Here is a 25,661-nt window from a genome sequence, read left to right on the forward strand (position 1 = left end):
GGCCTGTGGTCTTTTTTTTTTTTTTTTTTTTTTTTTTGTTTCTTTTCCAGTGCTGAAGTGAGGTCAGAGTCTGGATTAATGGTGTCTCTGCATATTCAGACATGTTGACTGAGTGTTTTTGCACATAAAGCAGCAGAAACTCAACAGGAAACAAGGAAGATGTGCAAGTGAGATTTAGAGGCTTACAGAGGAAACCTCTCCTCAGTACGGATTAGAAGCAATAACAAAAGTCATGTAATCCAAAGTTTGCTTGTGTTTTCATACACACACCAGCCTTGGCTCTGCTTTAGTCTCATTGTGGGAGCTAATGGGATTGATCAGCTCTAATTAAACAGGGACCATGCAGAAATAACACCAATCTCCAAATGAGAAATGAAGATTTATGCCAGATTTAGCTATTTTCCATCTGTGGTCCCTGAGCAGAAACGACAATCACCAGGCGCTAAAACATTAATTTACATGCAGCATCAGTACACAGACTCAGTCACACTGGCCGTTAAACAGACGAATGTGTCGGCACTCATCATCAAAAGGAAAAAGAATGGTTAATGGTTTATATGGTTTATATCCCCTCTGCTTAATGTTTTGTTCTCTCATTCAAGCACCTTGTGTTGACATGATTTCTCACTGAAATGTGACGAGGCCAGGCTGCTCAGAGCCTGATGAGAGGGTGAATCTACAGTTTTATCTTCAAGAATGAATACCAAGTTAATACCAACATTTTGAAAATGATAACCAGTTCTAGTGCCTTTAGTGTCTGTAGCACTGACACAACTTTACCTCTCACACTGCAACTGCCGCTCAAGTATTTTTCATTTTAATTTAACCTTCATTTATACAGGCTGGCCCAGTGAGAGCCGGCTGCCATCTGTCAAACGGGTGACCTCATGGACAGACACACAAAATATCATATATGTTGTTTTTGGTTGTTTTTTTAGGGTGCCTATTGTCATCTGGCCGGGGACTACAGCAGGATATTAGCCATGTTGGCTAAAGCTGCCCTTTTTACTGTCATTGAATTGCAGTTAATTAATTGGGACTGTCCACGACATAATAAACTAAACTAAACTACATTGAAGCCAACAGGTGCCATTCAATCACTGCAGGCTCATTTTTTTTTTTTTATGGAAGGCTGTTATAATCTTAAATTCAGAAAGAAAGAAAGAAATGAGGTGATCTAATGTAAAACATTTAGCAGCTAACAAAGTTTTTCACCAAGCTCAGTTCCAACACACGGAGCCTCCAGGGAAAGCTGTGCATAAAAAAAAAAAAAAATTAATCCTGATGAAACATTGGACTGAACTGCAACATCCAGGTCCAAATCAGAAACTCAAACTCCTGAAAAACTCAATTTTCACATTTAATATGCTGATACTAAGGTGATAGGTTTAAGGATGTGGTTCAGTCATGCACTGATGACTGCTGGTAATAAACAGGAACTCCAGCACACCAGTAGCTCACCCAGTAGAGTGTGAACTAACTGTGAAGGCTGAGTCCTGATCGCAGGGTCCCGGGTTCGAATCCGACCTCAGGCTGTTTGCTGCATGTCATCTTCTCTCCATTGTCAAATAAAGCAGAAACGCTAAAAAGTAATCTTTGATGCATGAATTATGAAAGCCTGAGTCAAGATTGTTTTCTCATGTGTTTTTAGTCTTCTTAGAGCATGAGCACTTTGGTGAGTCTCCATACTTCTTTAAGGATGCAGGACTGGTATCACCATGTCATGATACTAATATTAATATGTGTTCAGCAACAAGAACTGACAGTCTCTGCATAAACCTCAATGGAGGGGAGCAGCAGAGAGCATTCTAACAGCTGTACTTAAGTACTGTCCCAGTACTTACACTTTGTACAACTTTCATGGTCACTATCAGTAAGTAACAAAGACTAAATGTTGGTAAATTAGTGACTAAGTTTTTAGATGTAAACAGATGTAGGTTTATATCTCAGACAGTCAGATTAGGCATTTGGCTGAATCCGGTGTTGATGTGTGTGTGTGTGTCGTCCCTGCTTTTTAAAACAATCCAGTAACTAAATAATAAACTGTGTGTTTGGTCAGTCTGACAGCTCGTCTCTCGTTTCAAGTAAAAGCCACACAGGAGCCGTTTCTCAGTTTCCTCTGTTTATTGACAGGACGTCGGGCAGAGCTCAGAGTCCTCGCGGCGTTTTGAAGTTCATCCCGATCGTCGGCTGAGTGACTTGAAGGTTGGTGAGGCCGCCGAAGTCCTGGGAGAGGAACGACACACACCAGTTACTCTACAGATAGTTATTAAGTGTTGGTACCTCCCTAAGGCCCCCACCTCTTCTCCGTGTGTGTGTGTGTGTGTGTGTGTGTGTGTGAACTGCTCGAGTATCAATGCTTTATGCGAGTGATGCTGTTTTCCTCCCAGACTGCCCGACACAGGTGGCATAATTCAGGTAAAAATGTAACTGCACGCCTTAGTAAAACGTGCTTGACGTGACTTTACAGTTACCATGGTAACGACAGGCAATGCTGCGAAGAAGAATGTCGTAATCTTGTTGTGTGGTTCACAAGAGTCAGTGAGTGAAAAATACTGTTTTTGGGGCACCATCAGTTTTGACAGTAAACATCCACTCTGTGTCACTTCATCAGCTCCACCTGTATAATCTAATCTAATCTAATCTAATCTAATCTAATCCAGTCCAGCTGTTAAAGTTTCCTCTCCTGCTGCCTATAATGCTCAGCTTGTCTTGTTGTCACGGTAACAGAGGTGTTCATTCACTTCTATGTTTGGCATTGAGCTCACAGTTAGTGCTGCACTTTACTGACAGCTGTTTCCACTATTCTGTCCCCCCTCATTGTATATAAGTAGGGAGGACAAAAAATGAGAAACACCTCTCAGTATAATGCAGTCCAGTAGCAGACCTCTGCAAACTACAACCTCAGTAATGAACACAGAATTAAAGTGGCACATTCTGCACAAAGTCAACACAAACTGCACATTATAAACTTTGTTAAAAAGGTAGAACTGATGGCAGAGCTGCTGAGCTGATTGGACAGCTGGAGCTGAGGAGGAGACACTGAGTGGAAACTACCCGATGGCGGCTCTCTGCTCAAGGAGACGGGGCTCTGCTCTTGTTGGTTGGCGTTTCAAAGATTGGGTCATCTCTTTTTATGACCCTGAACTCACCAAAACTTCACTGCACTGAATGTTAATTCACATTTAACGTGACAAACTCTTCCCCGACCCGTCCGGAGGCTTTCTTCTTGTTTTAACAACAGAATCTCTATTTCAGGTTTGTGTGCGGTTGAGCCAGGCGACACAACAGCGCCCCCAACAGTGCCCAACACAACGGGAAGTGATGGAAATCGATATTGCACCCTTCAGTTTGGGGACCTGCGGACTGACAGAGCGATCTCCACCAGCTGCTGGCCTGGGTTTGTGCGGTGAAGTGATGTGATCAAGTCCTGACATATTCCACTTCACAGATGACGATAATAAGAGCTCACCCTCTGCCGCACACTCACCAGCATCTTGAGCATCTCCTTGGTGTCGGGGTCGACCTCGATGAGCTCCTGGTCCAGAGCAGAGACCTGCAACGACACAGCAGCTTGGTCACCACACAAGAAAAAAACACTTTTCTGACATTTTCTCTTCTCTGTCAGTCGTCGGTGATTTCAGCCAAGGAGAAGCCAGCGCTCCCCTCCGCCCCGTCCGTGACGCTAAAGCTGATTTCCACAGTTGTGCAAGAGCGAGACAGAACATGACCTTTAGTGCCTGATCTGTAAAGCCTCTGGACCGCTGTGTGTCTGCTGTCTGGATCCCTGGAAAAAGTCTTTATGAAACTGGCTGATAATATCTGACGGTTATTCTGAAATGGAAAACCACCAAATGCTCTGACTGCAGTGCAATTCAGGACGCAAACAGTTTCTAATAATAATCATAATCCACAACACGACATGGAAACAAAACTCGACTGAAATCTCACCGACATCTGACATCACAGACGTGACAAACAGCCAAACGTGAGCAAACGTTCTGCTGCTGGTTTAGTTTCAACAGCCAATCAGCAAACTAATCCACCAGGTAAGAGTCATCAAACACATTTTTTACTTCATGTCACAGATTAACTGTGGAGAAAAACGCTTCACACTGGACCACAACTCCTTTGGTTGACACAAAAAAAAAAAAAAAAAAAAAAAAAACTCGCTGCAAGTTGGTTCATACAGAAATGACATTATCCTGCTGCGCTGATCTGAGTCATGTCGAAGAATCGAGATAAGACTGACTTATTATTCTCTGTCAGCACAGCCCATGATTGGCTAACTGAATGTTTAATTGGATGATAAACTTTGATGAGAGGTATTTCAGCGTTGCTCTGGTAAAAAAAAAAAAAAAAAAAAAAAAAAAAAGTGCACGCTGCCAGAAACAGACGTGGAGTTTGGGACGAGAAGCCGAGCAGAGACGAGGTACAGACCTCGGGCACGTAGTTGTCCCTCCGCTCCCTCTCCTCCTCCTGCAGCTTGATGGAGATGCCTCGAACGGGACCCCGCTGGATACGCTTCATCAGGTGGGTCACATACCTGGGACACACACACACACACACACACAAACATCATTGGACTATAAAGAAAAGGGTCGACCTCAAAAGCCTGTTCGCTCTCAGGCTCCTGACGTTGACAAAAGGAGCGTGAGAGACGTTCTTCATGAGTCTTTTCAAAGGAAAAATCGAATTTGTAAAACTTTAAAAACACCTGCTGGAGATGCTCTTCAGCATTTTGGATCCATGTTGTTCTTTGGTTTTGTATTCATTCTTTTTTTTTTTTTTTTTTTTTTTGAGGGGGGTGAATGGGTGATTTGACACAGACAACCTCCCTGTCTCTCAGGGATGGCCTCTAAAAGCATTCTGGGACTTGCAGGAAACCACCAACTACAGCAGATATGACAGGATGAGGCAGGTTAAGTGGATATAACAAAAAATAAATTAAAACATTTCACCATAAAATGACCTCAGGAATGTACTGAACATGGCAGGCTGACTCCAAACCAATTAGTGACGACACACTCGACCTCTACCACAACTCCGTCTTATAACTACATTTATCGTCCATAGAGAACGGAGCTGCTGAAGGAGGAAAATGATTAGTGAAGAGCAAAACTCCTGATTATTCCTGAGCGTGAAATGAGCGACTTATTCATTTTCAGGAGTATCACAGCAGAGGTGTTCAGGCCCTGGTGCATGAAGCATGAATAATGTAATGTGTAATGTAAACTCAAACATGATTCATGAAGACTAAAAGACACGAAAGACACATTTTCAGACACAACCAGTGACCCTGAACACAACACGAGCATCAGATCTGGGCTCAACAGGATCAGCAGGGAAAGGAAACTGGGCTTCATCATGGACTCGGGTCCCTTCTGCAGGGTTTCTACATTTATCTGACAACTAAAACTTTTCAGTGAGCACAAACTAAATTTCCACGACTGTTTCTGTGAGTAAAACAAGTTCACAACTTCAGACTCACAACTTCAGAGTTCAGATGTTTTCGTCCAAACCCGACAGGTCTTTTTTTTTTTTTTTGTGTCTGAACCCGACCCGAGCCCCAGATTTTGCTCGTCCTCCATCTCTAGGTCACATTTCCCGCCTGCAATATCCTACGTGTTGCCTTCAGTGTCGTCACGTAAACTCCAGCACTGTGCAGGAAGCTGCCCAGAACAAACAGCAGGTCCATCATTTTTATTGATTTTACACTCAGGTTTCACTAAAATAACACCAACGTGACCGAACCTGAACATAATTTCTACATTTCTGCCTGGACCCGGTCCGGCGGGCCTGGGTCGGGTCCCACCCTCAAACCCTGACTGGCTGATTTCCAGGAAACAAAAAATATCTTTACTGTTCTCCCTCCTCAGGTTCTAGTTCAACTTCTCAAGATTACAATCAGTGTTAACATTTTCTATTACTTTCCCAAAACTGTGAGGATTTTCCAACACATCTCGAGGCCTGAAAAACACATTTTCAAATTCCATGACTTTTCCAGGTTTTTCCCCATCAGGGAAGGAGCCTCATGTCATTCTGTGTCTCTTGCTGCCAAACAGGAAACAGGAAACAGTTTCCATCGTGCAGATCAAACTCGACGTGTGTGAGGGTTCATTTCAAACGCAGGAGCCGGCAGCTCGGAGGAGGTCTCTACTCACCCGGCGATCTTGTTGCGCAGCGGCTTGCTGGGGATGATGGCGATCTCCTCACACACTCGCTTGTTGGTGTGGAAGTCGTTCCCCAGCCGGGTGTAGTACTTCTCGATGATGACCCGGGCGGCCTTCTTCACCGTCTTGGTCCTGACTCGACCCTGCAGGGGCACCACACACACACACACACACACACACACACACACACACACACACACAGTAAACAAGGGGGCAGCTTTGTTCTGAGAAGTGAGGAGGGGGCTCAGTGTGGATGCCAGTCCTCACAGCTAGAACCAAAACACAGGTATATGGACCAATTCTATTTTTAATCGCATGACAAACATGATTAAAAAGAACCGAGTGCTTTAACCCTTTGAAACTTGAGCAAATTCTCTTGATTTCCCTCAAAAACATCAGGGGGAAAAAAAAGTGGGTAGCAAATTAGCAAAAACGTACACAGACAGTCCTGTGTGTAGAAACTTGAGCAGACATACAACAAAGTCGTGTGATATCACATCTACTTCTTTTTCATCAGTAAAAAAAATCAACATTAATATCAATCATGTGTTTTTACATCTTTTGTTTTCCTACTTTCACTGTTAGAGCACTCTGCACAGTTTAAAGGTGCAAAAGAAATAAAGATTATTATCATTATAAACAAGTTCTCATGTAGACTCAGTCTCCACTTTATCAGCTCCACCTGTATAATCTAATCTAATCCAGTCCAGCTGCTGTGCCATAAAGTTTCCTTTCCTGCTGCCTATAATGCTCAGCTTGTCTTGTTGTCACGGTAACAGAGGTGTTCATTCACTTCTGTGTTTGGCATTGAGCTCATAGTTAGTGCGGCACTTTACTGACAGCTGTTTCCACTATTCTGTCCCCCCTCATTGTATATCAATAGGGGAGGACAAAAAATCAGAAACCCCTCTCAGTATAATGCAGTCCAGTAGCAGACCTCTGCAAACTACAACCTCAATAATAAACACAGAATTAAAGAGACACATTCTGCACAACGTCAACACAAACTGAACATTATAAACTTTGTTAAAGGTAGAGTTTATGTCAGAGCTGCTGAGCTGAGCTGGACAGCTGGAGCTGAGGAGGCTGACAGGACTGGACGTTCAGAAATGATTTTTATATGAAGATGCAGGTTGAATTTTGAGCTCCATGGTTTGATGTGATATTGATTTACAATTAATTAAGAGTTAATTGGAGATTCAGCTTCACTGAGGCTGACCACACAGCAGCTCTGCAGTGCAGGTCAGGGTTTGTCTCGTTCACAAGTGACTTCACACTCATTTTAACCCCACAGATTAACTTTAAGCCCAGTAAAAATATAGTTTATGAACCTCTATGAAGTTCTGAACTACTGGTGTTCATATTGTGACTTTAGCGGCTCGCTGTTTGCCGTTTCCTCCGTGAAGCTCCGGCTGATATTTCCACTCATTTGGCTTCACAGCGTCACTTTATAAACGGCGTGTCTTTAAATTCAAGCCGTTTCCGTGCAGATTAAAGCGCGGACGCTTTGACCGGCCGCTCGGTCCGGCAGGATTACACCGGATTGAGGAACCTGCGGCGCCCCGCTCCCTCTGCTACCCACCATGTTGGCTCGGACCGCTGGAAGAGGGCACCGGATGTTGCCACCGGAAGTTTATAGTCGGCAGGCAACGCGGGAGGCCCGGGCAACAGCGCCGCCTGGTGGTGGAGGTCTGAACCGGATGCAGGTTAAATATAAACTGAACTCTTCCCTGGCTAATGATGGATCACACCTTCATGTTCAGAGACTAGTTGAAAAATACTGCTGGACAATTTAATTTAATTGTTATTATTATTATATTGTTATTGTTATTATTATTATTAATATTAATTTATTATCAATTATTATAATTATTATAGCTATTATTATTATGTAGGCCAACATCATTCATTTTATTTCTGATTTTTATTAAAAAAAAAAAAAAGTTAATGTGCCTTGTTGCCAGAAGATAGACACCAAAAGATTTTATTAATTATTAAAATAAACTCCTCAGGTTTATTCCAAGTTTTATACCAAGGCAACCCGTGAAAGAAGCAAGGAGGTAATTAAAAAAATGGCCAGCAAATTAGCAAAAAAAAAAAAAAAAAAAAAAAAAAGAGGAAAAGAAAAAAGAAAGTGACCAGAAAATTAGCAAAACATTACAAGAAAATAATCAGACACATAGATGTGTCAAAAAAAAAAAAATAAAACAAGAAAATGACCAAAAAAAAAAAAAGGCAAAAACTAACTAAAAAATGATAGTAACAATATACCACCCCCCAAATAAACCTTATAAATTAGAAAAGAGAAAATCTATCAAACTTAAATTTCCTGAAAAAACTTTATTTTAAATTATTCTGATTATATACACTACTCACAAAAAGTTAGGGATATTCGGCTTTCAGGTGAAATTTCAGGATGAACCTAAAATGCATTATAACCTTTACAGGTGAACTTAATGTGACCTTCTGTAAACTTTTGAATGCACATGTCCAACTGTTCAGTGTTTCAGTACTTTCTGCACAAGTTGCTGTTCTCTAACAAGGAGTTTAACGGCAAAATTCACATCAGGTGTTTGATGCTCCAGCTCATCGAGGTCGTATCATTAGGGAACGGCTGCTGGAGACTGGGGTACCTCAGATGGAGTGGCCTGCACTTTCTCAGACCTGAATCCCATAGAAAACCTATGGGATCAGCTGAGTCGCCGTGTAGAGGCTCGGAGCTCTGTACCCCAGAACCTCAATGTCCTGAGGGCCGCCCTTCAAGAAGAGTGGGATGCCATGCCTCAGCAGACAATAAGTCGACTTGTGAACAGCATGAGACGTCGTTGTCAAGCTGTAATTGATGCTCAAGGGCACATGACAAGTTATTGACACTGACATTTTTTGTTGTGGTATATCCACCACTGTTGTTGGCTTTTGTTTCAAGAAATTGTTTGAGATGAGGAATTCACCAGTGTATGCTTCTACTTAAATGCCCTACTTTCATGATATAATATCACTGTAGCGTGAACATTTTACATTTTCCATAAATTTCACCCAAAAGCCAATTATCCCTAACTTTTTGTGAGTAGTGTATTTAAAATTAACTTATAAGAAAACTGACATGAAACTAACCCCAACAATGTATAACAAGACTTCTCACATATTTTAGAGAAATGTGTCCTTCTTTTGGTTCATGTTGCTGGTTCAAAAACTGTTTGAACCAGCAACATGAAAAACTTTTTTTTTTTTTTTACTGCCAATAAGAGGAATCCTGATAAGTTCAATAATCTGCTGTTGTAAATCTCTTGGAGTTAACATTAAAGGGTTGAGACTCAAATTTTATTTTGTCATAAATGTCAAACAAAAACGGTTAAGAAAATAAGACAAAAATAAAAATAAAAATAAAAAAACTTCCTTTATACAATACCGATATGAAAAAAAAAAAAAAAAATCAGTCTATAAATGACAAAACAGGGAACATGTTTCTCTGAATAAATTCATTCTATCAGGATTTTTGTATCGATGATTTTTACCAAATTATTTGACACGAGACATGCACACAAGGTGGAGAGATCTTTTATTTTACATAAAAAAGGGTGCAAACTGGAGTTTCCCTTTAGGTGTGGAGGGAATAAAAAGTGATTCTGTAAGGTTCACATGTGACACGTTGTATATGAATCCAAAGAGGAAAAAAATAGGCATTTCAGATTAAAAAGGACCTTTACCGTTCTGCAACTTAAAAATATGAAACCATAAAAGAAAGAAGAAATGTGGGTTCTTCATTCTCGAAGCCCTTGACTAAGTTAACTCATTCAAATACATTTTTGAAGTGACATTCATATTTCAACACAATAATATTTATTTACAGGTTTAAGATTTCTCTTAATCATAGCTCTGAAAAAAAAAATTGCTGAGGAAGAGGGATAAACTCTTGGAGCTGTACAATTCGGTTTTCCACAGTTTAAAATGAAGAAAAAAAAAAAAAAAAAAAAAAAAAAAATCAAAGAATACATCTTTTATATGGAATCCCAACAGAAGGAACAAAGACTACAATTGTGAACTGTACAATTTACAATTTTCAAATAATCATCACAATATTGCAGTAAATGTCACCCTAAACCTCTCCCTCAAAAAGGAAAATTTACAGTAAATCCAAGACGACTCTACAGTACAGCAATAAGGAAAAAGTGCCAGAGAACCCAAAAAACACCGAAGCCGTTCATTTCCACCTGTCTGACTCTCGTTTGCTTTGATTTACACGCACACACACACACACATACAAACTTTTGACACAGGAATGTGAAGTACACACGACCAAAAGTAAATCCAAAGCGAAGAGCACAAAGAGGCCAAAGTCCGACTGATGAGCTGCTGCTGCTGCGAGGAGACAGGAGGAGTTTTTATTGGACACGAGGAGCGGCGGCCCCGGGGCCTCACTGCTCCTCCAGCGACAACCGACCAATCACAGACACCGTCAGAGTCAAGGAAGGAGACCGACCGACCGACAGCCACACCGACTCTGATGACCAGGTCCAGGGAAACCGCCGGTCACACCAATCCAGCTCCAGAATCACAAATCAGGCCAATTAATTCTGGCGTCTCCTCGATCAGCGGGCTTTATGTTACAGAAACCGCCGGAAGACGAATCTATGACGGCGTTTTAGGGCCACTGTAAATATTAAAATAATAAAATAATAATACTAATAATTCAGTCAACAGTTGTCGTGTTGACCTATGAGGAAAAAAGTCGTAATGTTACCAGAATGAAAGTAAAATTTACAAGAATAAAGTCGGAATTTTACAAGAATGAAATCATGATATTACAAGAATAAAAGTCGCAGCCTGAAAATAAAATAAGAGGAAAAGTCATGATTTACAAACCAGAGAGTGAACCTCATATCCGTCTGAGAGGCATAAGTCACCGCGTCTGTCCACGTAACAACATCACATCTTTATCGTCGTGATATGACTTTATTCTTGTAAAAAATGAAACTTTATTCCTGTAATATTATGGCTTTTTTTTCTAATGGACTAATATTGAGACTTTATTCTTGTAACATTACGACTTCATTCTTGAATTTTTTTTTTAAAGTGGCCCTAAAAGACCGTCGTAAAACTCATTAAAAAAAAAAAAAAAAAAAAAAAAAAGATCCAACAACTCAAGTTGAAATTTCCTGCAACACTTGAAACACTGGTTCCACTGAGGATCTGCAGCACTAGGTGGCGCTGAAGGAAAACCACCAGCCGGGTTTTTAATTCAAAATGACGGCGGACAGCGAGTCGGAGACGCGAGGTGGAGTGCAGAGGTCAACAACATTCGTCCACACGTTCCTGGCACAGGTAAAGGCATGGGCTAGTAGTCTGAGGAATGGCGTTGGGGATTCAGGGGAACATTGAAGGCATTTTATTTTGAAATGGTCTGGATCTCCTCGCGGCTGCAGGACGACACCGTGAACCTCGTTCCTGGGTGGTGGGGCTCGGACAGGCCCGTGGGGAGCTTCGTACCCGGCGGACGGCGCTGAAGCGGCTCAGCTGACCCTCGTTCATCACTCACCGCTCAGCTCTGACCAGACGGACACACACGCCAAAAAAACAAAACAAAAACAAAAACAAAACAAACATCAGAGCTGAAGGAAACTCGTCAGCTCGGCTCTCAGCGTCTGGTCTGACCGACACTGACGGACGACACGCTCCAATCACAGAAGCTCAGCTTTGGTGTCCGAAAGAGGGGCATGCATTTGTCTCGGCTACCATTAAAGGGACAGTTCACCCATTTTGATAAAGTCAAGATGATTATTTCACTTCCCTCCCCGTAGCTGTCACGTGGGACAGTAGTGCTGAGGTCTTCCTCTCGTCTTTACTGAGAGCTGGATTCTGGCTGGATGCTACAAATGCTAACTGTTAGCCTCCTTCCCCCCGGATAACATTCATTAAAATAACCACCTTAAACCTCAAATTGTTAAATAAAGTTTAAGTTTGATGATGTGCAGCAGAATCTTTACAGTCTGAAATGTTGACTGTTCGGGGAAAAAAGGCATAACTACTTTCTTTTGTGGTCTAAACTCTCTGCTGGCCCTCAGTGACTACGGTGGCTGGCAGGTGCCTGAAAGGTTTGTGCAGAAAACTTAAATTTGACAAAAATGTGTTCAAAGCAATCTCCTTCGGCTTCTGTCTCTGTGATGGCTGCTGCTCCTCTGGCGGAGTGATACAGGAAGAGCAGAAGTTACCGGATCTTGCTGGATGTTGATCACAGGGAGAAATACAGTAAATAGAGCAAAACTGTCATCCATGTGCGCTCGGTAGCTGCATCTTACTGTGGGAAAGCAACACTTGTGAAGTGATGATAAACGTTCTTCTGAGTGGATTAGGGCGGTAACCTTTACGAATCTTAGCCAGGAGGAAGGAGGCAAGCAGTTAGCATGTGTAGCATCCAGCCAGAGTCTAAACACTATCTCGCACCGCTACTGTGCTGCACGACAGCTAGGTGGGGCGGGAAGTCGAATAATATTAAAAATAATTTCAAAATGGGTGAACTATTGCTTCAGCGTCTCACAGGGAAACCCAAGATCTGAAATTATTTTGACCTGCGACCGAACAAGCACGTCTGCGGTGACTGCCAACTCCCCCGGGCAAAGCACTGAGCGCCAAAGAGGTTCAATAAACGAGCACAGGAACCCGAAGGTGAGTCGACGGCAGAATCCTCACCTGTGTGACAGTCGAGAGGCACCTCTCAGCCTCGAGGAAAACAAGAGTACCTGTCATTCCAACAGCCCGTTCCCTCCCCGTTCCCCTCAAATCCTTTCTCTGGAATTACAATGAGAAAATGACAAAACGAAAGCCAATAAAAAAACCAAAAAAACACTGAAAAAAGGTCCCATAGATTTTCATATTCAAGTACTCTCAATAATAACACAATAACTTAGAGCCCAGAGTAACCGACATGGGTAGGAACCAAAAGCTATACAGTGTAAATACACGCAACAAGCAGGTCTACATACTGGTTCATTGATCTAGTTTGCAACATCTACAACATCGTATCTCTAAGATGACTGAGCAGGTCCACAAAATGCCAAATCTAACACTCCACTGAGAGCGGATTCATGATGTGTGAGTGTGTGAGTGTGTGTGTGTGTGTGTATGAGGCGAGGGGGGAGGTGTCATGGCACAAAAAGAAAAGAGTGAACATGTGTGTGTCGGGGGGGTTAAAACAGCTCTGTTCGAGTGTATTCCCTGCACCCTATAGGGAAGCCTAGCACACGAGGCAGCTACAACCAAATAAAGTCAGAAGCACATTGAGTTCAGTATTAAGAAAGGCAGGGTCTCATCAGGGAAAGCCGGGCTCAACAAATGTAGTGCAGTCATGGTCTCTAGCTTTTTGTTACCCTCTCTTTCCCCATAAAACCATGGCTATTTGGAATGGAAAACAAAATTGCATTTGAAAAAATTCACATTAGCAAGATAAAAAAAAAAAAATAATAATAATAATAATAACAACACCTATGAAATCCACTCTGGGAAGGCGTTAAAGAGGACAGGCAAGGTGACATTTTTCAAGGATATTGGTTCAAGGCAGTCCTCCATGACACTCAAGAAGGAAAATAAAATATACAAAAAAACAAAAAACGGTATGCACATAATCATCAGGCTCACTAATCCTCCCTTCAGCGGACCCTGGGTGTCCACGCTCGACGTCGTCGGGGGGGGAAAAGGGACCAGGGTCCAGCACGGCCGTCCAAACATGATGGCGTCCTCAGGCGGGACACGGCGGCGGGGCGGGCGGGGGGGGGGCGTCCTAACACCGTTACATTATTACAACACCCAAACTCTCCATTTGGCATCGTTTGCTTGGGACAACATCTTCAGCGTTACAAGCGAGTCGCTGTATCTGCTCTATGCTAAATCAGGAATACATGATTTCCAAACCTTGGGCTTTATTTTTTTTTACAGATGACCCCAAGATTATACTGCAAACCTGCGACTTGATCCTGCCAGCTTGTCCATCCTGTTGGTTATGCAATGTTTTGGGGGCGGGGCGGGGGGGGTTAAGGCATTGGACAGTAGCGTAAAGAGGCTGTGATTGAATCTCCGAAGCACATCGCACTCTTGTCGCTCCAAGCAACGTCCCCGAGCTTTCTTCCGGTGCAGAACGTAGAGTCCGTTTTTCATCACATGATTTAGGTCAAATCCCTTTAGAAGACCACCCTCAACCCCCGAGTCCACCTGGTTTTGGTCTTTTTTTTTTTTTAAATCTTTAAAACACTGGCTTTTACACTGCTCGATGCAATTTCCTTCCCATGCGCTTGACAGATTCAATAAATGCTCCCAAGTCATTTACTTTTCTGTCCATACATTCAGTGTGTATGTTTTAAGAATCAGTAAGAAAATCAGTGGCAACCAAGAGATAAATAGCATAAATAGCATGTTTTTCTTTTTTTTGTTTGGTTTTTTTTTTTGTGTTTTTTTGTTTTTTCTTTTTTTTTTTTTTCCAGCCAACCTACAAATGCTAAGTTGCTATTCAGCACAAAGCCGACGGGACCGAGACTGCATGAGCGTCAAAAAAGACTGTAGTGTGTTTTGACATGGCAAAGTTAAGCAGAGCGCTTTAACTGAGCAGCTGGAACAGAATCCGCTTTGAAAAGACAGAAAACACAGTGCAGGAGGCTTCTCTGGTCTTCTCTTCGGGTAGGCCTGGGTCCCGGCGCCAGGGTCGACCTCTTTGGAAGAGAAAGTGCAGGGGCCTGACGGCAGACCGATGCTCTTGCGTCTGTGTGTAGACGGAGGCAGTTACACTCTTGGTTCCTCGTGTGTTCAGGTTTACATTCAGTCCCACGTCAGCAATGACAAAAACGCTTTGTGCCAAAACAGGTAAGCAAACAAGGGGGCAAACCACACTCCACTGGGACTCGACAGAGGGAAACTGAGCATGTTTTGTTTGAGAGTGCAAGAAAAGAGATGAATAAATCACCGTACGCCAACAGGTAAGGTTGCAGGTGGAAGATTCCACAGGAAAAAATACATCTCTTCCTTTGCAATTCCACAGAAGACAAATGGAAGGAAAAGAGATTGCAAAAAAGAGGACACTTAAAGTTGAAATATAAATGCCTCTTAAGAAGAATAATTAAAAAAAAAAATCACCATTTTCCTCTGCAAAATCCCAACATGAAGGATCCCATTCTGGACAACTGGCCTGCAAAACATTCCAACGCATCTTGGAGACAAAAAAAAAAAAAACAAAAACAAACAAAAGGCAAAAATGTAATAGGACTGCCGTCGAAAGACACACGGATCTTGTGTACATCTCAACCATTTAAGCCGGCGCCCCCCCACCCCCACCCCGAGTGAAGAATTCAATTAAGATCTGTCAGGCGTCTCCTGTTCCTCTGAATGGGACCTTATTGATTTCTGAAATCACAAATCAACTGAGCCGGACACTTGGGAGCGTTTCAGGCCGGCGGATGATCATTTGTGTCGCGGCGTGTTCTTCTTCCGTTTTCGCTTGAAGAAGCAGCAGCACCTGCAGACGAGAGGAGAGTGTCAACACGCAGATCAAACTAAGAGGAAAAAACAAACAGTAGCGGCGCTTGCTTAAATTAGTGTATTATGTTAATTGCAGGTTCAACTTGAGCTTGTCAGATCAGGACAAATATTTATATGGAGTAACAGTAGCGACTGGGTTTGCAAAGGTGTGAGTAGAAAATATCAGCACCAGGGACAAGATGGATGCATTGCCATCCACCGAGTGTTTCTGTGCTCATTCATCTCCCACCACTCTTGAGCTGTCATGAACAATAAAATGGCAGAGGGGACTCGGCTAAACATTGCTGCAGTAACAGTGGAGGCAGATGTTTTCTATATGCAACTACAGAGCGGTGCACACACAGAGCACAGGACACAGTGAGCCTGAATGGTCAATAAAAAACATACAGAGACAGGAAAACAGCTGCAGAGCGAGACATAGGACAGTGACTGGGTAATAATCCAAGGTAAACTGACTAATCGAAAATAACGGTGCACCATGCAACAACACCTGGACTTTTACGATTATAATGATTTTCATCTGAATCCAATGCGTTGCCATTTTGTTGCAAAAACAGAATTTGTCATTTTTCTAAAATTGCTGCGAAATCAAGTGGGCCTTCAGTGGACATAACCAAGTCTGACAGTGACAAGTTAATGAACCTCTACTCATCTACTGGCTCTCCCTCTCCTGAGGTGGCACCTGCTCAGTGCAAAGGATTTTAACTGCATTATTGCTCAAATGGCAGCAGGTTTATCCATCGCTCATGACAACAGAAACTTTACTGACATGAGGACGTGCCGAAAAAATACAAAAAAGGCCGTTTACCCACAACCTCCAGAGTGAAACTAAAAAAAGACATTACTGATCTCAAATCATGGATACAGCATCCGGCACTACTGCACCAGAGAGGCTTTACAATTTGGAGGGTAAAAAGTCGACTGGGCCCAGCCTCGGCTGGTCCGCTCCCTGTCCCATGAGTCTGATGAGGACTAACAGAGAGGGACTCACCACAGGTTGAGCATTTTCACGCAGCTACAGAAGAGAGAAGAAAGAGTGTAAAGAGAAAAGATAGATTAATACAGCAAGACCGAGATGATGGGACGGGCATCATGCCACACAAACATGCACACACATACAAACACACACACACACACTAACAGGACTCACAGGTGGACACAGTGCGGGGAAAGTCTGACAGGATTACGGCTACAGCTAGTCCTTCCTCTGAGAGCGTATGTGGGCTGGAAGCTGATTTTTACTTGGTGACTCGACGAGGATCCGGCCTACGGTGTTCAGTTTGGGACACAACAGCCTCGCTCCTCAGAGTCATGGCCCTTTCTGACTGAAAGAACTTAAGCTGGCCCACATCACAGAAGAACTGGGCACATTTTGGGTCCAATTCAAACCCAAATCTTGGAATTAAACAAAAAAGACAGTGGTTTTAGGAGAAGTTCATTTGTGCCAGATCTTCCCACAACCTCAGCAGCGTGTGGATCGCTGTGACAGACAGAAGGATAAACGTGTTCAGCGGTTACGGTTCCATCATCTGACCTCACCTGAAACAACTCGTTTCTTTTAAATCATGTATTTCAAATCCACATGACACACTGTTTAAATCAGACAACTTCAGAGCTGCTGTGAGGTTTATTTTTTCACTTTGATGGAGCCAGGCTAACGACTACCATAGACTTCAAGTCTTTATGCTAAGCTAACAGGAAATGCTACCCATAGGAACTGGACCACTGGACGTACAGAGGAGAAAATGGTATTGAACATCTTGTCTCAGTCTGGGTGAGACAGAAAAAGTATTTTGCCCAAAATGTTGGAGGATTCCTTTAACAAACAACATATTGTTAACCCGGGAGCACAGACTTGACTTGACCTTCCTGAGACATGAAGCCTTTTGGTCTGGGAAGCGATGTTGTTTTGTCTGATGTGCCCTAAAATGTACACCGTACCATTCAGATTTCAGGGAGTCCAATGGCTGCATAATCAGAGAAGTCAGTTCAAATAAATCAGCTGAGGGAGGCTCAGGTCTAGAGATAATGGTCCGTTTAATGGCTGAGGTTCAGACAGGAGATCTATCCTCAATCAGTACTGCCTCAAAGTCACTCACAAAATTTATGTTTACAATGTTTGGCCATGACAAGCATTTATTTCTGGATGTAGAAAAAGATAAATAAGATGAATGAACGAGACTAAGTGTGCTATTTTACCAAGGGAGCCACGTTTTCCCTCCATTTGCAAAACAGTAATTAAGTGTTGTCAGTGGTGATACCTTGTTTGACAAGATATCATAGAGCCGGGCAGTAAACACACCAATCATCATATCAAACAGTGTTGTGAATGGAGTACACAGGGGAGGGGCCTGTCATCAGGCAGACACAGAAACAGGCACAGATTAAAGGGAATTAATCTCTGGGAGATACAATGAGGGGAGCAGAAGGGAATCATTTTTTAACAGCGTCGAGCTGGAAAAGCTGGAACATCACCGAGCTTCTGTTACAACGGAGAACTGTCGCTGAAAAAATGACTGAAAAATAATACTTTTATTGCAATGGGAATCATCATGTAGTGTTGTGCCATCACAGTGAAATCTAATATCTAATTACACACACAGCAAGAGAGAACTTCTATAGATTTATGTGCATTATTTTACTTTGGTAGAACTTTTAGCCTTTATTTTGCGATTACAGTCAGCTGCTGTGAGTTGGCCATCGATCTCTGATGATACCTGCTCACCGGAGTGTGTATTCCACACTGGCACTGAGGCTTTTTACACAATATAAATATGGTTTAAAGCAAGAAACATTTCTGAGCCTGAAAGGTTAGCCCGCAGAATATGTAGACATTATAATAAGTTAACTAATTTATTAATCTAAAACGGCTGTGCCTGAATTCAGCTGTTGAGATTAAACACTTTGAACCCCTGTGAATATCAATACATTTCCAATCAGCAAAAATATTTTAAAACTTTATAATCTAATAACTCAGCAGAAAAAGGCTTGACCGAGACACTGGAGCTGAGAGGTGCCACATTTCTCAAGTTTTTAGATTTTAAAAAGATTTGTGCACAGCGTTTGAGTGTGCAGATGCTCTTCATGTTTGAAAACTATCACAGAACAGGGCTGCTACTAACAAATATTTTAATTTTTGATTAATCTGTCAGTTATTTTTCTGGTTAATCATTTCATTTATAACATACTGAAACTAATGACAAATGCCTATTTGTCATTAGCTGTCTACTTCCAGACAGGCTAATTGTTTGTCTTTTAATTTCATTTATCGATGCCGTAGCATTCCTCAAGAACAGAAGAAATCGCCAAATTTAGCCTTGCATCTCGGTGACATCGCAACTCTTCACAGCTGCTGCCATGTTTGTTTACTTCTCAGTGCAAACTGTGAAGGCGTCAGAATTTGTCGATCGATCAGTCAGGCTTCTTGCACAGATTCCTGTCAAATCTGCCCCCGAGAACGACAGCAGATCCAGACCCAGGAATCGCCACATTGTTAAAAAATACGATTCACATGGGCTGGATCCAAGCTTCACAAATGACTACAACGATTAACCAATAATCAAGATTACAACTGTTTAATTTTCTGTCAACCAACTAACCTTGTTTCAACCTAATCCACTACTTGTTTGAACCCAATGGTAGAACACATTTTGGCGTAGTTTTTTTTTTTTTTTTAATTTAGGACTGTCAGGCCACTGAAAGGACAACAGACTTCACGTGTGGCCAATGTTACGGTTGACTGCTCAGGTTTTCCTATGAGAATACTGGCACCGAAACCTGCATGTGATTCTTGGGTTTTTATATTTTTTTAAATGAAAAATGTAACTGGAAGACTTGGCATGGAGACAGGTAGCAGAGTCAAGACCAAAAAACCACACAATCAGTCAGCGGGACGAGAGCAGGATGAGAGCTGGGGGAGGGGCTGCCACAACACCACAGCATAGCAGAAGACAGCAAGAGAGAGAGAGAGAGACAGATACCATGGAGAGAGAGAGAGAGAGAGAGAGAGGAAGAGAGAGAGAGGCACGGGGCGGGGGATGCATGACACATACTTGGCCTCATCGACCACCTCCACTTCTGCCTGAGCTGTGATTGGTGCGTTGGAATGGGCTGCCAGTGGGTCGTCTGCGTTCAGCTCCCCATTGGTCGAGCTGACCACCTGCGGCACAGAGAGGCGTTACTTCAGACACACCCACTAACGTCTGTTCAAGAACTAGGAGAGTTTCCTGTTAGCTCGCCTGGTCGGACCAATCTGAAAGGGAGCAAAATGTTTTCTGGTAAAAAAAAAAAAAAAAAAAAAAATGTCTGGAGATTATTTTGCAACATAATGAAGTCATTCAGTCACATAAATATTACAAAAATGATGATACAACAGCTGACAAAATGAAAAGCTTAAAGCATTTCGCTCCATTCCTCTAACCTAAGTACACCCTCAAGCTAAAACCTGGGAGCTTGAAGCATCACACCAACACTGTGCCATAATGAACTGGACTCGTAGTCTCAGCGCTGCGATCTGACATATGGGAGTTTGATATCTGCCTACGCGTGTCTCTCTATCAGCATGCTGTACTGTGAGCCCTTTGTTTGAGATCAGATATTTTTGCATCTTTCTTTCTGGATGACATATGCAGAGTAAATATAGACCAGCCAAACAATACAGTATCTATTCATCAACCCGCAGTTTGTTTGAGCATTTGTACGAATCGTGCACGGCCTGTTTGCACCGGACTGGCGTTTTTTACTTAATGAACATTCAAATACGTCTGAATGTCCCTTTGAACGCCTATAAAGGAAAATGACTGGACCATCAACATCTGTTAAGCTTTAAGGGCATAATGTGGAACTGTGATGTTTCTGCTGAAGCCCAGCACATCATGACCGTGTCAAAGAGTGCAGACTACAGCCCGTCTGCCTCTGTTCCTTTACTCAGACGCTCGTTTTGTGTTTTCACAAGAATCTTTTGTAGTGTCCGATAGTTTTTTGACTGTCTTGACTGCTGTTGATTCAGACCAAATTTAGCAGGAACAGTTTGAGTTTTGGTCCATCGACCATCTTATTCTATTTTTTTTTTCTTTGTGCTTACTTAGAGAAAGTTCAGTTTGCTCTTCCCACCTGGTGTTACAGTTCAGGATTTTAAGGAGGACAGTCTGATTTTGACTGGGATCCTCTCATCCAAAATGCACCTTTACGTTTTACCTGTTTACAACTTAAATCTGCCATCAGCAGCTTTGAAAAGTTACTGTGGTCCCCAGACGGCAGCAAGAGATAACTTTTGCTCTCGAGGATCCAGAGGTATTTGTTGTGTTTGTCATTACTGAATAGTGTGGGTGAGGTGATGAATACAATCTTTTGGAAGCCATCATAACAGTTCTGGCATCTTTCACTAAACTGCTTGTTTGCTGCTTGAGTTTTCACCTCCTGTAAACAGAACATTTTCCACCGGTCACCATACCTGAGAGCAGAATAATAATAATCATTTCAGCAAACAGAAGGGTCTATATTCACAGACTGAATCAAGACATTGTTGCTAGGGATGAAACACTCTTCTATGTTGCAGCTCCTGTGTGATTTAGGCTGATAGGACGGGTGTATTTTTACACTGCTCAACAACAGAGGACAGTGCTAACACGGAGTGCCTGCCCGCCTTTGCACAACATTTGATTCTCAAGCCAAAACAGCACATGACAAAGCAGTGATAACACGGCACTTTGCAACTTGTATTATTATTGTCTCACTAGAGGCTTTTGTTTAATCTCAGCTCTAATTAGCAAGCTAACCCGTCAGTTGTGAAAGTGTGACTGTTATTTGTGTCCATTACAGGCCACCGTAAGCTGTACCAGACCTGTTGATGTTAAAATTTCAGGGTCGCAGATGCAGGTCAGCGACAGGATCAGTCCTGACAGGATCTGACAGTCTCATGGTCACAAAAACAGAAAAGAGTCACTTACCAGAATGGGAGTTTATGTATTGTGTGCACTTTTCCCTTCTTTTTCCTGACAAAATTTAGAGAGCAATAGTCTATGGAAGGTAATGTCAAATACGTGAATTTAAAACGATTAGTATTATTATTATTGTTATAACTTTTTCTATTAGTTTCTATAACTATTTCATTAGGTAAGTCCCATTGAGACCAAAATCTCATTTTCAAGGGAGACCAGAATACACTGCATCAATAAAACAATTTAAAATGTTCAGTACTGATTACAATCATGCCATAATAGTAACGCAATAAGACCAAAAACAAGATAAAGACAAAAAAAACCAAACAAAAAAAAAAAAAAACATAAAATAAAGTAATATAATACACTAAAGTAATTAAAAACAAATCAACAGTCACAGCTTTAGTCAAGTTTTAAGTTTTGAGCAGATTTCTGAATTGACCCACTGGATCCAGAGTCTCAAGCTTCACAGTTACACTGCAGCTCAGTGCAAAAAAAATCGAAAAGTGGTCTTTCCCAAATTTGTGTTAATTCTAGGAACCTGCAGCCCCGGTGAGTCCTATGAGCCGCTGTCATGATTTCCAACTCTCCAGCCAACAGGCGCTGTCAAATATAAGGGCGATTTTGGAGAAGCCTTTTATAAATAACAACAAGACAGATGTTCACTGCAGCTTCCAGCCAATAGCAGAGCTTTAGAGGATTAGTGCACCTGTTACATGACATCGAAATAGAGACAAAGTGCCTTTTTTTTTTTTTTTCCCAACCAAAGCGGCGTGACTCACTTCACTTGCTGTCCCTCGCTGCAAGTTTACACCTTCATATCTTTACTGAAACTACTGACTGCTATTTTTTTTTTCATGCTGTCCCTCCTTTCCCTGTCACATCGCGCTCTGTAAGACCTGCTCCTAAACGAACGCAATGCTAGTGAGCAAAAGGAGGGTGTTAGACGAACAACCACACACTCCCTGTGAAGAAAAAAGGAAGACGTTACAAGAGGAGGAACAGCCTTTGATGATGTCCCGTAAACCTGCGGGAGAAATGACATTCCGACAGACGAACACCAGTTTCTTTTCTTTTCTGTTGTTAGAACAACTTGAGCACAGTGACCACCTTTGACTTCAGAGCATGCACTAAGCCAGCTGAGCCAGGTTCCCCTGCCATGCATGTGGCTTCTTCATCCTCCAAAGAATGTGGGCCATGAAGAGCAGGACCTGTGATATGATGCCACAAGCAGGGCTGCTCTTTATAAATTAAAAAAAATAATAAATAAAAACACATCACAGTTTCACTATCTGGGGTGGGTGGCACCATATGACATGCGTGTGGAGGTGCAGAAAAATAACATTTCCCAGCGGGGGGTGGGGTGGGAGGGTAGGAACAAGGTATGGGTGTAGATCTGTCCCATATATGTGGTTACCACACAAATAGAAACAGTTTTGATGACAGACAAATACAGTACTATCTACAATAACTAAATCCATATATCTTTTTCAAAGGCATTTTAAATGTTACATTTGTCTGGGATTTGTATAATTCAACAGAATCATGTAATTTATTTCCTGAAGATGAATTCAATAAGAAAGAAAGGGGGAAAAAAAAAAACTTTCCAGGGAGAGAACGTATATGTGCCTCTTCTACACAACTGGAAAACTTTTCTAAAATTCTGAAAAAATATACAATGCCAGCTGCACAAATGCAGAGTAAACACTTTCAATGTCGGATCTTATTTTAAAATTTAGGTTTCATTATATTTAGGTATTAATATTTGGGGTGACTACTTGTGGGTTAGAGGCATCGTGAGGGGAACTGATGCTCAGATAATCGCAGTATGGTTCAGCCTTTGAAAGCATGTCCACAGCCGTGTTCAGACCACACACAAATCATATTTGTTTCTGAAATCAGATCTTTACGGCAGACTGTCCACACCGTTGTTTGCAAGGGATGAGATCAGATTTGTGTATTCAGACGTCACCAACCTATCTGCACAGGTTGCTATGGTAACAACGTAGGTGTCACTAACTGCATTTGCTGGTGATTGGACTTTCCATCATCTCACCCTCTGAACAACAGCGTTGTCAAGTGGCCTGTTTCTCTCTGTGTTGTCCTTCATGCCGCTCTGACGGCAGCAGTGTGGATTCTGCTCAGCCACTCTCATGAATGTCTGTCACTCTGGATTTGACCTCGTCGTTGTGCATTGTGTTGCAAGTGAAACAAAAAGCAGTTCTATTTGAGTGACCAGAGCATCTGGACTGGGACACATCCGTAAAAATCTGATAGGAATCGCATTTCAAAACACCTCCAAATGTGGTTTGGAGCCGATAAGCAAAAATCACATTTCATGTGTATTTTTGCTGTCCAGACTTTCTAAAATCAATCTGGTTACAATCTGGATATGACAAAACATGGATTTGGGCTTGCAGTCTGAACAAGGCCTGTGTCCCCCACTGTCAAAGTGAAATCTAGGCCTCCAACATCTCCAAATAAAACCTTTTTTTTTTTTTAGACACCACTGCACATTTGTTTGTTGTGTACTCTGGACTAAGTCCTATGAGACAGATCTGACTCCATAGAGGGAGGAGGGGGGAGGGGGGCAGGAGGGGCTGCTGGTTGATCAGGTGAGTGGTGTGTACCTGCACTGAGCCCCCGTGCCTGTCCGCTGCCAGGTGGGAGGTCAGATAGGAGGAGTTTGCCTGGCGACTGGGCTGCACCTCCCATGCTCCTCGTCGATCAGAGGCCGCTGTCTGCTCAGGAGGCGGGTGTCGCAGTGGGAGGGGAGGCGGGGTCGGGTGTGCGATGGGAGAGGGCGGGGTGATGGAACAGGATTGTTAGGTAAGATGGGCCGTTGGGTGTGCGAGGCCAGGTGTCATGCAAAGCAGCATGAGAAATGGAAAGAAAAAAAAAATAAAAAAACAAAAGAGTGATTCAAAAATCAAAGCAAGGCTCAAGCCAGGGAGCTGGACCCGAAACTAACGAGCCTGAAGCCAAGTGGAGGCACGTTTGTCGATTCTGAACTTTGGCCTAAATCTCAAATGTTAGAGTGATGCTGGTGCATGCTGCGTTTGAGATATTTGACCTCAGTTCCACTGTGACATACAGTATCCTTAAAGACTGAATGTAAAACAACATGAATTATTTCTCATGTCTTTACCTTTTTATAATTACAATCCACTTGCTTGCTAAACTGTTGTAAAACAATAATCAACAACAGTAGTGCTTACACAAACTAAACAATGGGTGTAACAGACTGAGTAAGGTGCAAAAACCTGATTATAATCCTTGAATGACCCAAAATAAACATATATGTGATTTATTCTTATCCATTAGGCACAAAACTGAGAAAAATATTCGTAAAACAGCCCACAGACTTGCAATTAAGGTCACCACAAAAGGCAAAACGGTAAAAACCCTAGTGATAGCATTACCAAAGGTTAACGGTGGTCCCTTGGAAATGCTTACCAAATATACCATGAATACATGTCCATGTATGAAAAACCACTGCACTGACCCATTAGGAACTGGGGGACCCATTCTAATGCCCTGAACTCTTTCATTTGACAAAAACAAATGCTGTCTCTTCCAGTCCTGGGCCATCAGTTCTTTTTAAAAGGTAATTTAAACAAAATACCACAGTCAAGAAGGTTGTTTTCAGCCATCGCTGCTACCTTCCCACAACTGTTATCAATTTCTTTTAGACCAAGTTTAACCAACTTGTTGACAAAATTCAGTAAAATTCAACATTACTTAATGTGGCTACCATTCAAAAAACAGCCTGGGATGTTGTTTTGTTTTTAATCAAGTGACCAATCACAACAGGAAATAGCTACCACATGTGTCAATATCCTCACTTGCCTTTATATCTGTATCTATATCCACATCTATATCTATACATCAGCTCAAAAAGCTCTTGGTAGCCCTTATTTCACTTATAAAAAAGCAGCGGCTGCTAAGAGAAAAAAAGGTTTGTGTGAACACAGGTTAAGCTATGTTTGGTGGCTGAAATGGGATCCAAACAGCCTAAGAATCCAAGGTC

The 25,661-nt window shown here is 42.2% G+C and overlaps 2 protein-coding genes across 6 annotated transcripts in view; both read right to left on the bottom strand.

Moving 5' to 3' along the window:
- Positions 1 to 2,109: 2,109 nt before the first annotated feature.
- On the bottom strand, positions 2,110 to 7,847 carry LOC115377399 (40S ribosomal protein S17-like). 2 transcript variants are annotated; one of them, XM_030077108.1, is made up of 5 exons: positions 7,756 to 7,847; positions 6,165 to 6,316; positions 4,441 to 4,546; positions 3,491 to 3,556; positions 2,110 to 2,226 (listed from the first exon to the last, which is right to left on the bottom strand). In XM_030077108.1, the coding sequence occupies exons 1-5, from the start codon at positions 7,756 to 7,758 to the stop codon at positions 2,149 to 2,151; spliced, it is 405 nt and encodes a 134-aa protein (XP_029932968.1). In that variant the 5' UTR covers positions 7,759 to 7,847; the 3' UTR covers positions 2,110 to 2,148. The 2 variants fall into 2 exon arrangements, with proteins under 2 accessions (XP_029932968.1, XP_029932961.1); XM_030077101.1 differs by lacking the exon at positions 7,756 to 7,847 and adding an exon at positions 6,612 to 6,662.
- Positions 7,848 to 9,715: 1,868 nt separating this feature from the next.
- Positions 9,716 to 25,661, bottom strand: part of csnk1g1 (casein kinase 1, gamma 1) — a 46,419-nt gene continuing 30,473 nt past the window's right edge. The window contains exons 11-14 of one of the 4 annotated variants that reach the window (XM_030077064.1): positions 24,262 to 24,372; positions 19,745 to 19,851; positions 16,684 to 16,707; positions 9,716 to 15,669 (exon numbers count right to left, since the gene is read on the bottom strand). In XM_030077064.1, coding sequence (XP_029932924.1) covers positions 15,615 to 15,669; positions 16,684 to 16,707; positions 19,745 to 19,851; positions 24,262 to 24,372 — 297 coding nt within the window. In that variant the 3' untranslated portion in view covers positions 9,716 to 15,614. The remainder of the gene's footprint in view (positions 15,670 to 16,683; positions 16,708 to 19,744; positions 19,852 to 24,261; positions 24,373 to 25,661) is intronic. The other 3 variants (XM_030077081.1, XM_030077072.1, XM_030077088.1) reach the window with 3 other exon arrangements.

Source organism: Myripristis murdjan, chromosome 3 (genome assembly GCF_902150065.1).
Source record: "Myripristis murdjan chromosome 3, fMyrMur1.1, whole genome shotgun sequence".
Classification (NCBI taxonomy): Eukaryota; Metazoa; Chordata; class Actinopteri; order Holocentriformes; family Holocentridae; genus Myripristis; species Myripristis murdjan.

What these genes read in the sequence shown, in the direction of transcription:
- LOC115377399 (XM_030077101.1), bottom strand. Translation starts at nt 6,647, where the DNA reads ATGTCTGCTCAAGTTTCTACACACAGGACTGTCTGT. An exon ending in GGGACAACTACGTGCCCGAG is followed by an intron (nt 3,557 to 4,440) that starts GTCTGTACCTCG and finishes GTGTCGTTGCAG; the next exon opens with GTCTCTGCTCTGGACCAGGA. An exon ending in AGGAGATGCTCAAGATGCTG is followed by an intron (nt 2,227 to 3,490) that starts GTGAGTGTGCGG and finishes TTCCTCTCCCAG; the next exon opens with GACTTCGGCGGCCTCACCAA.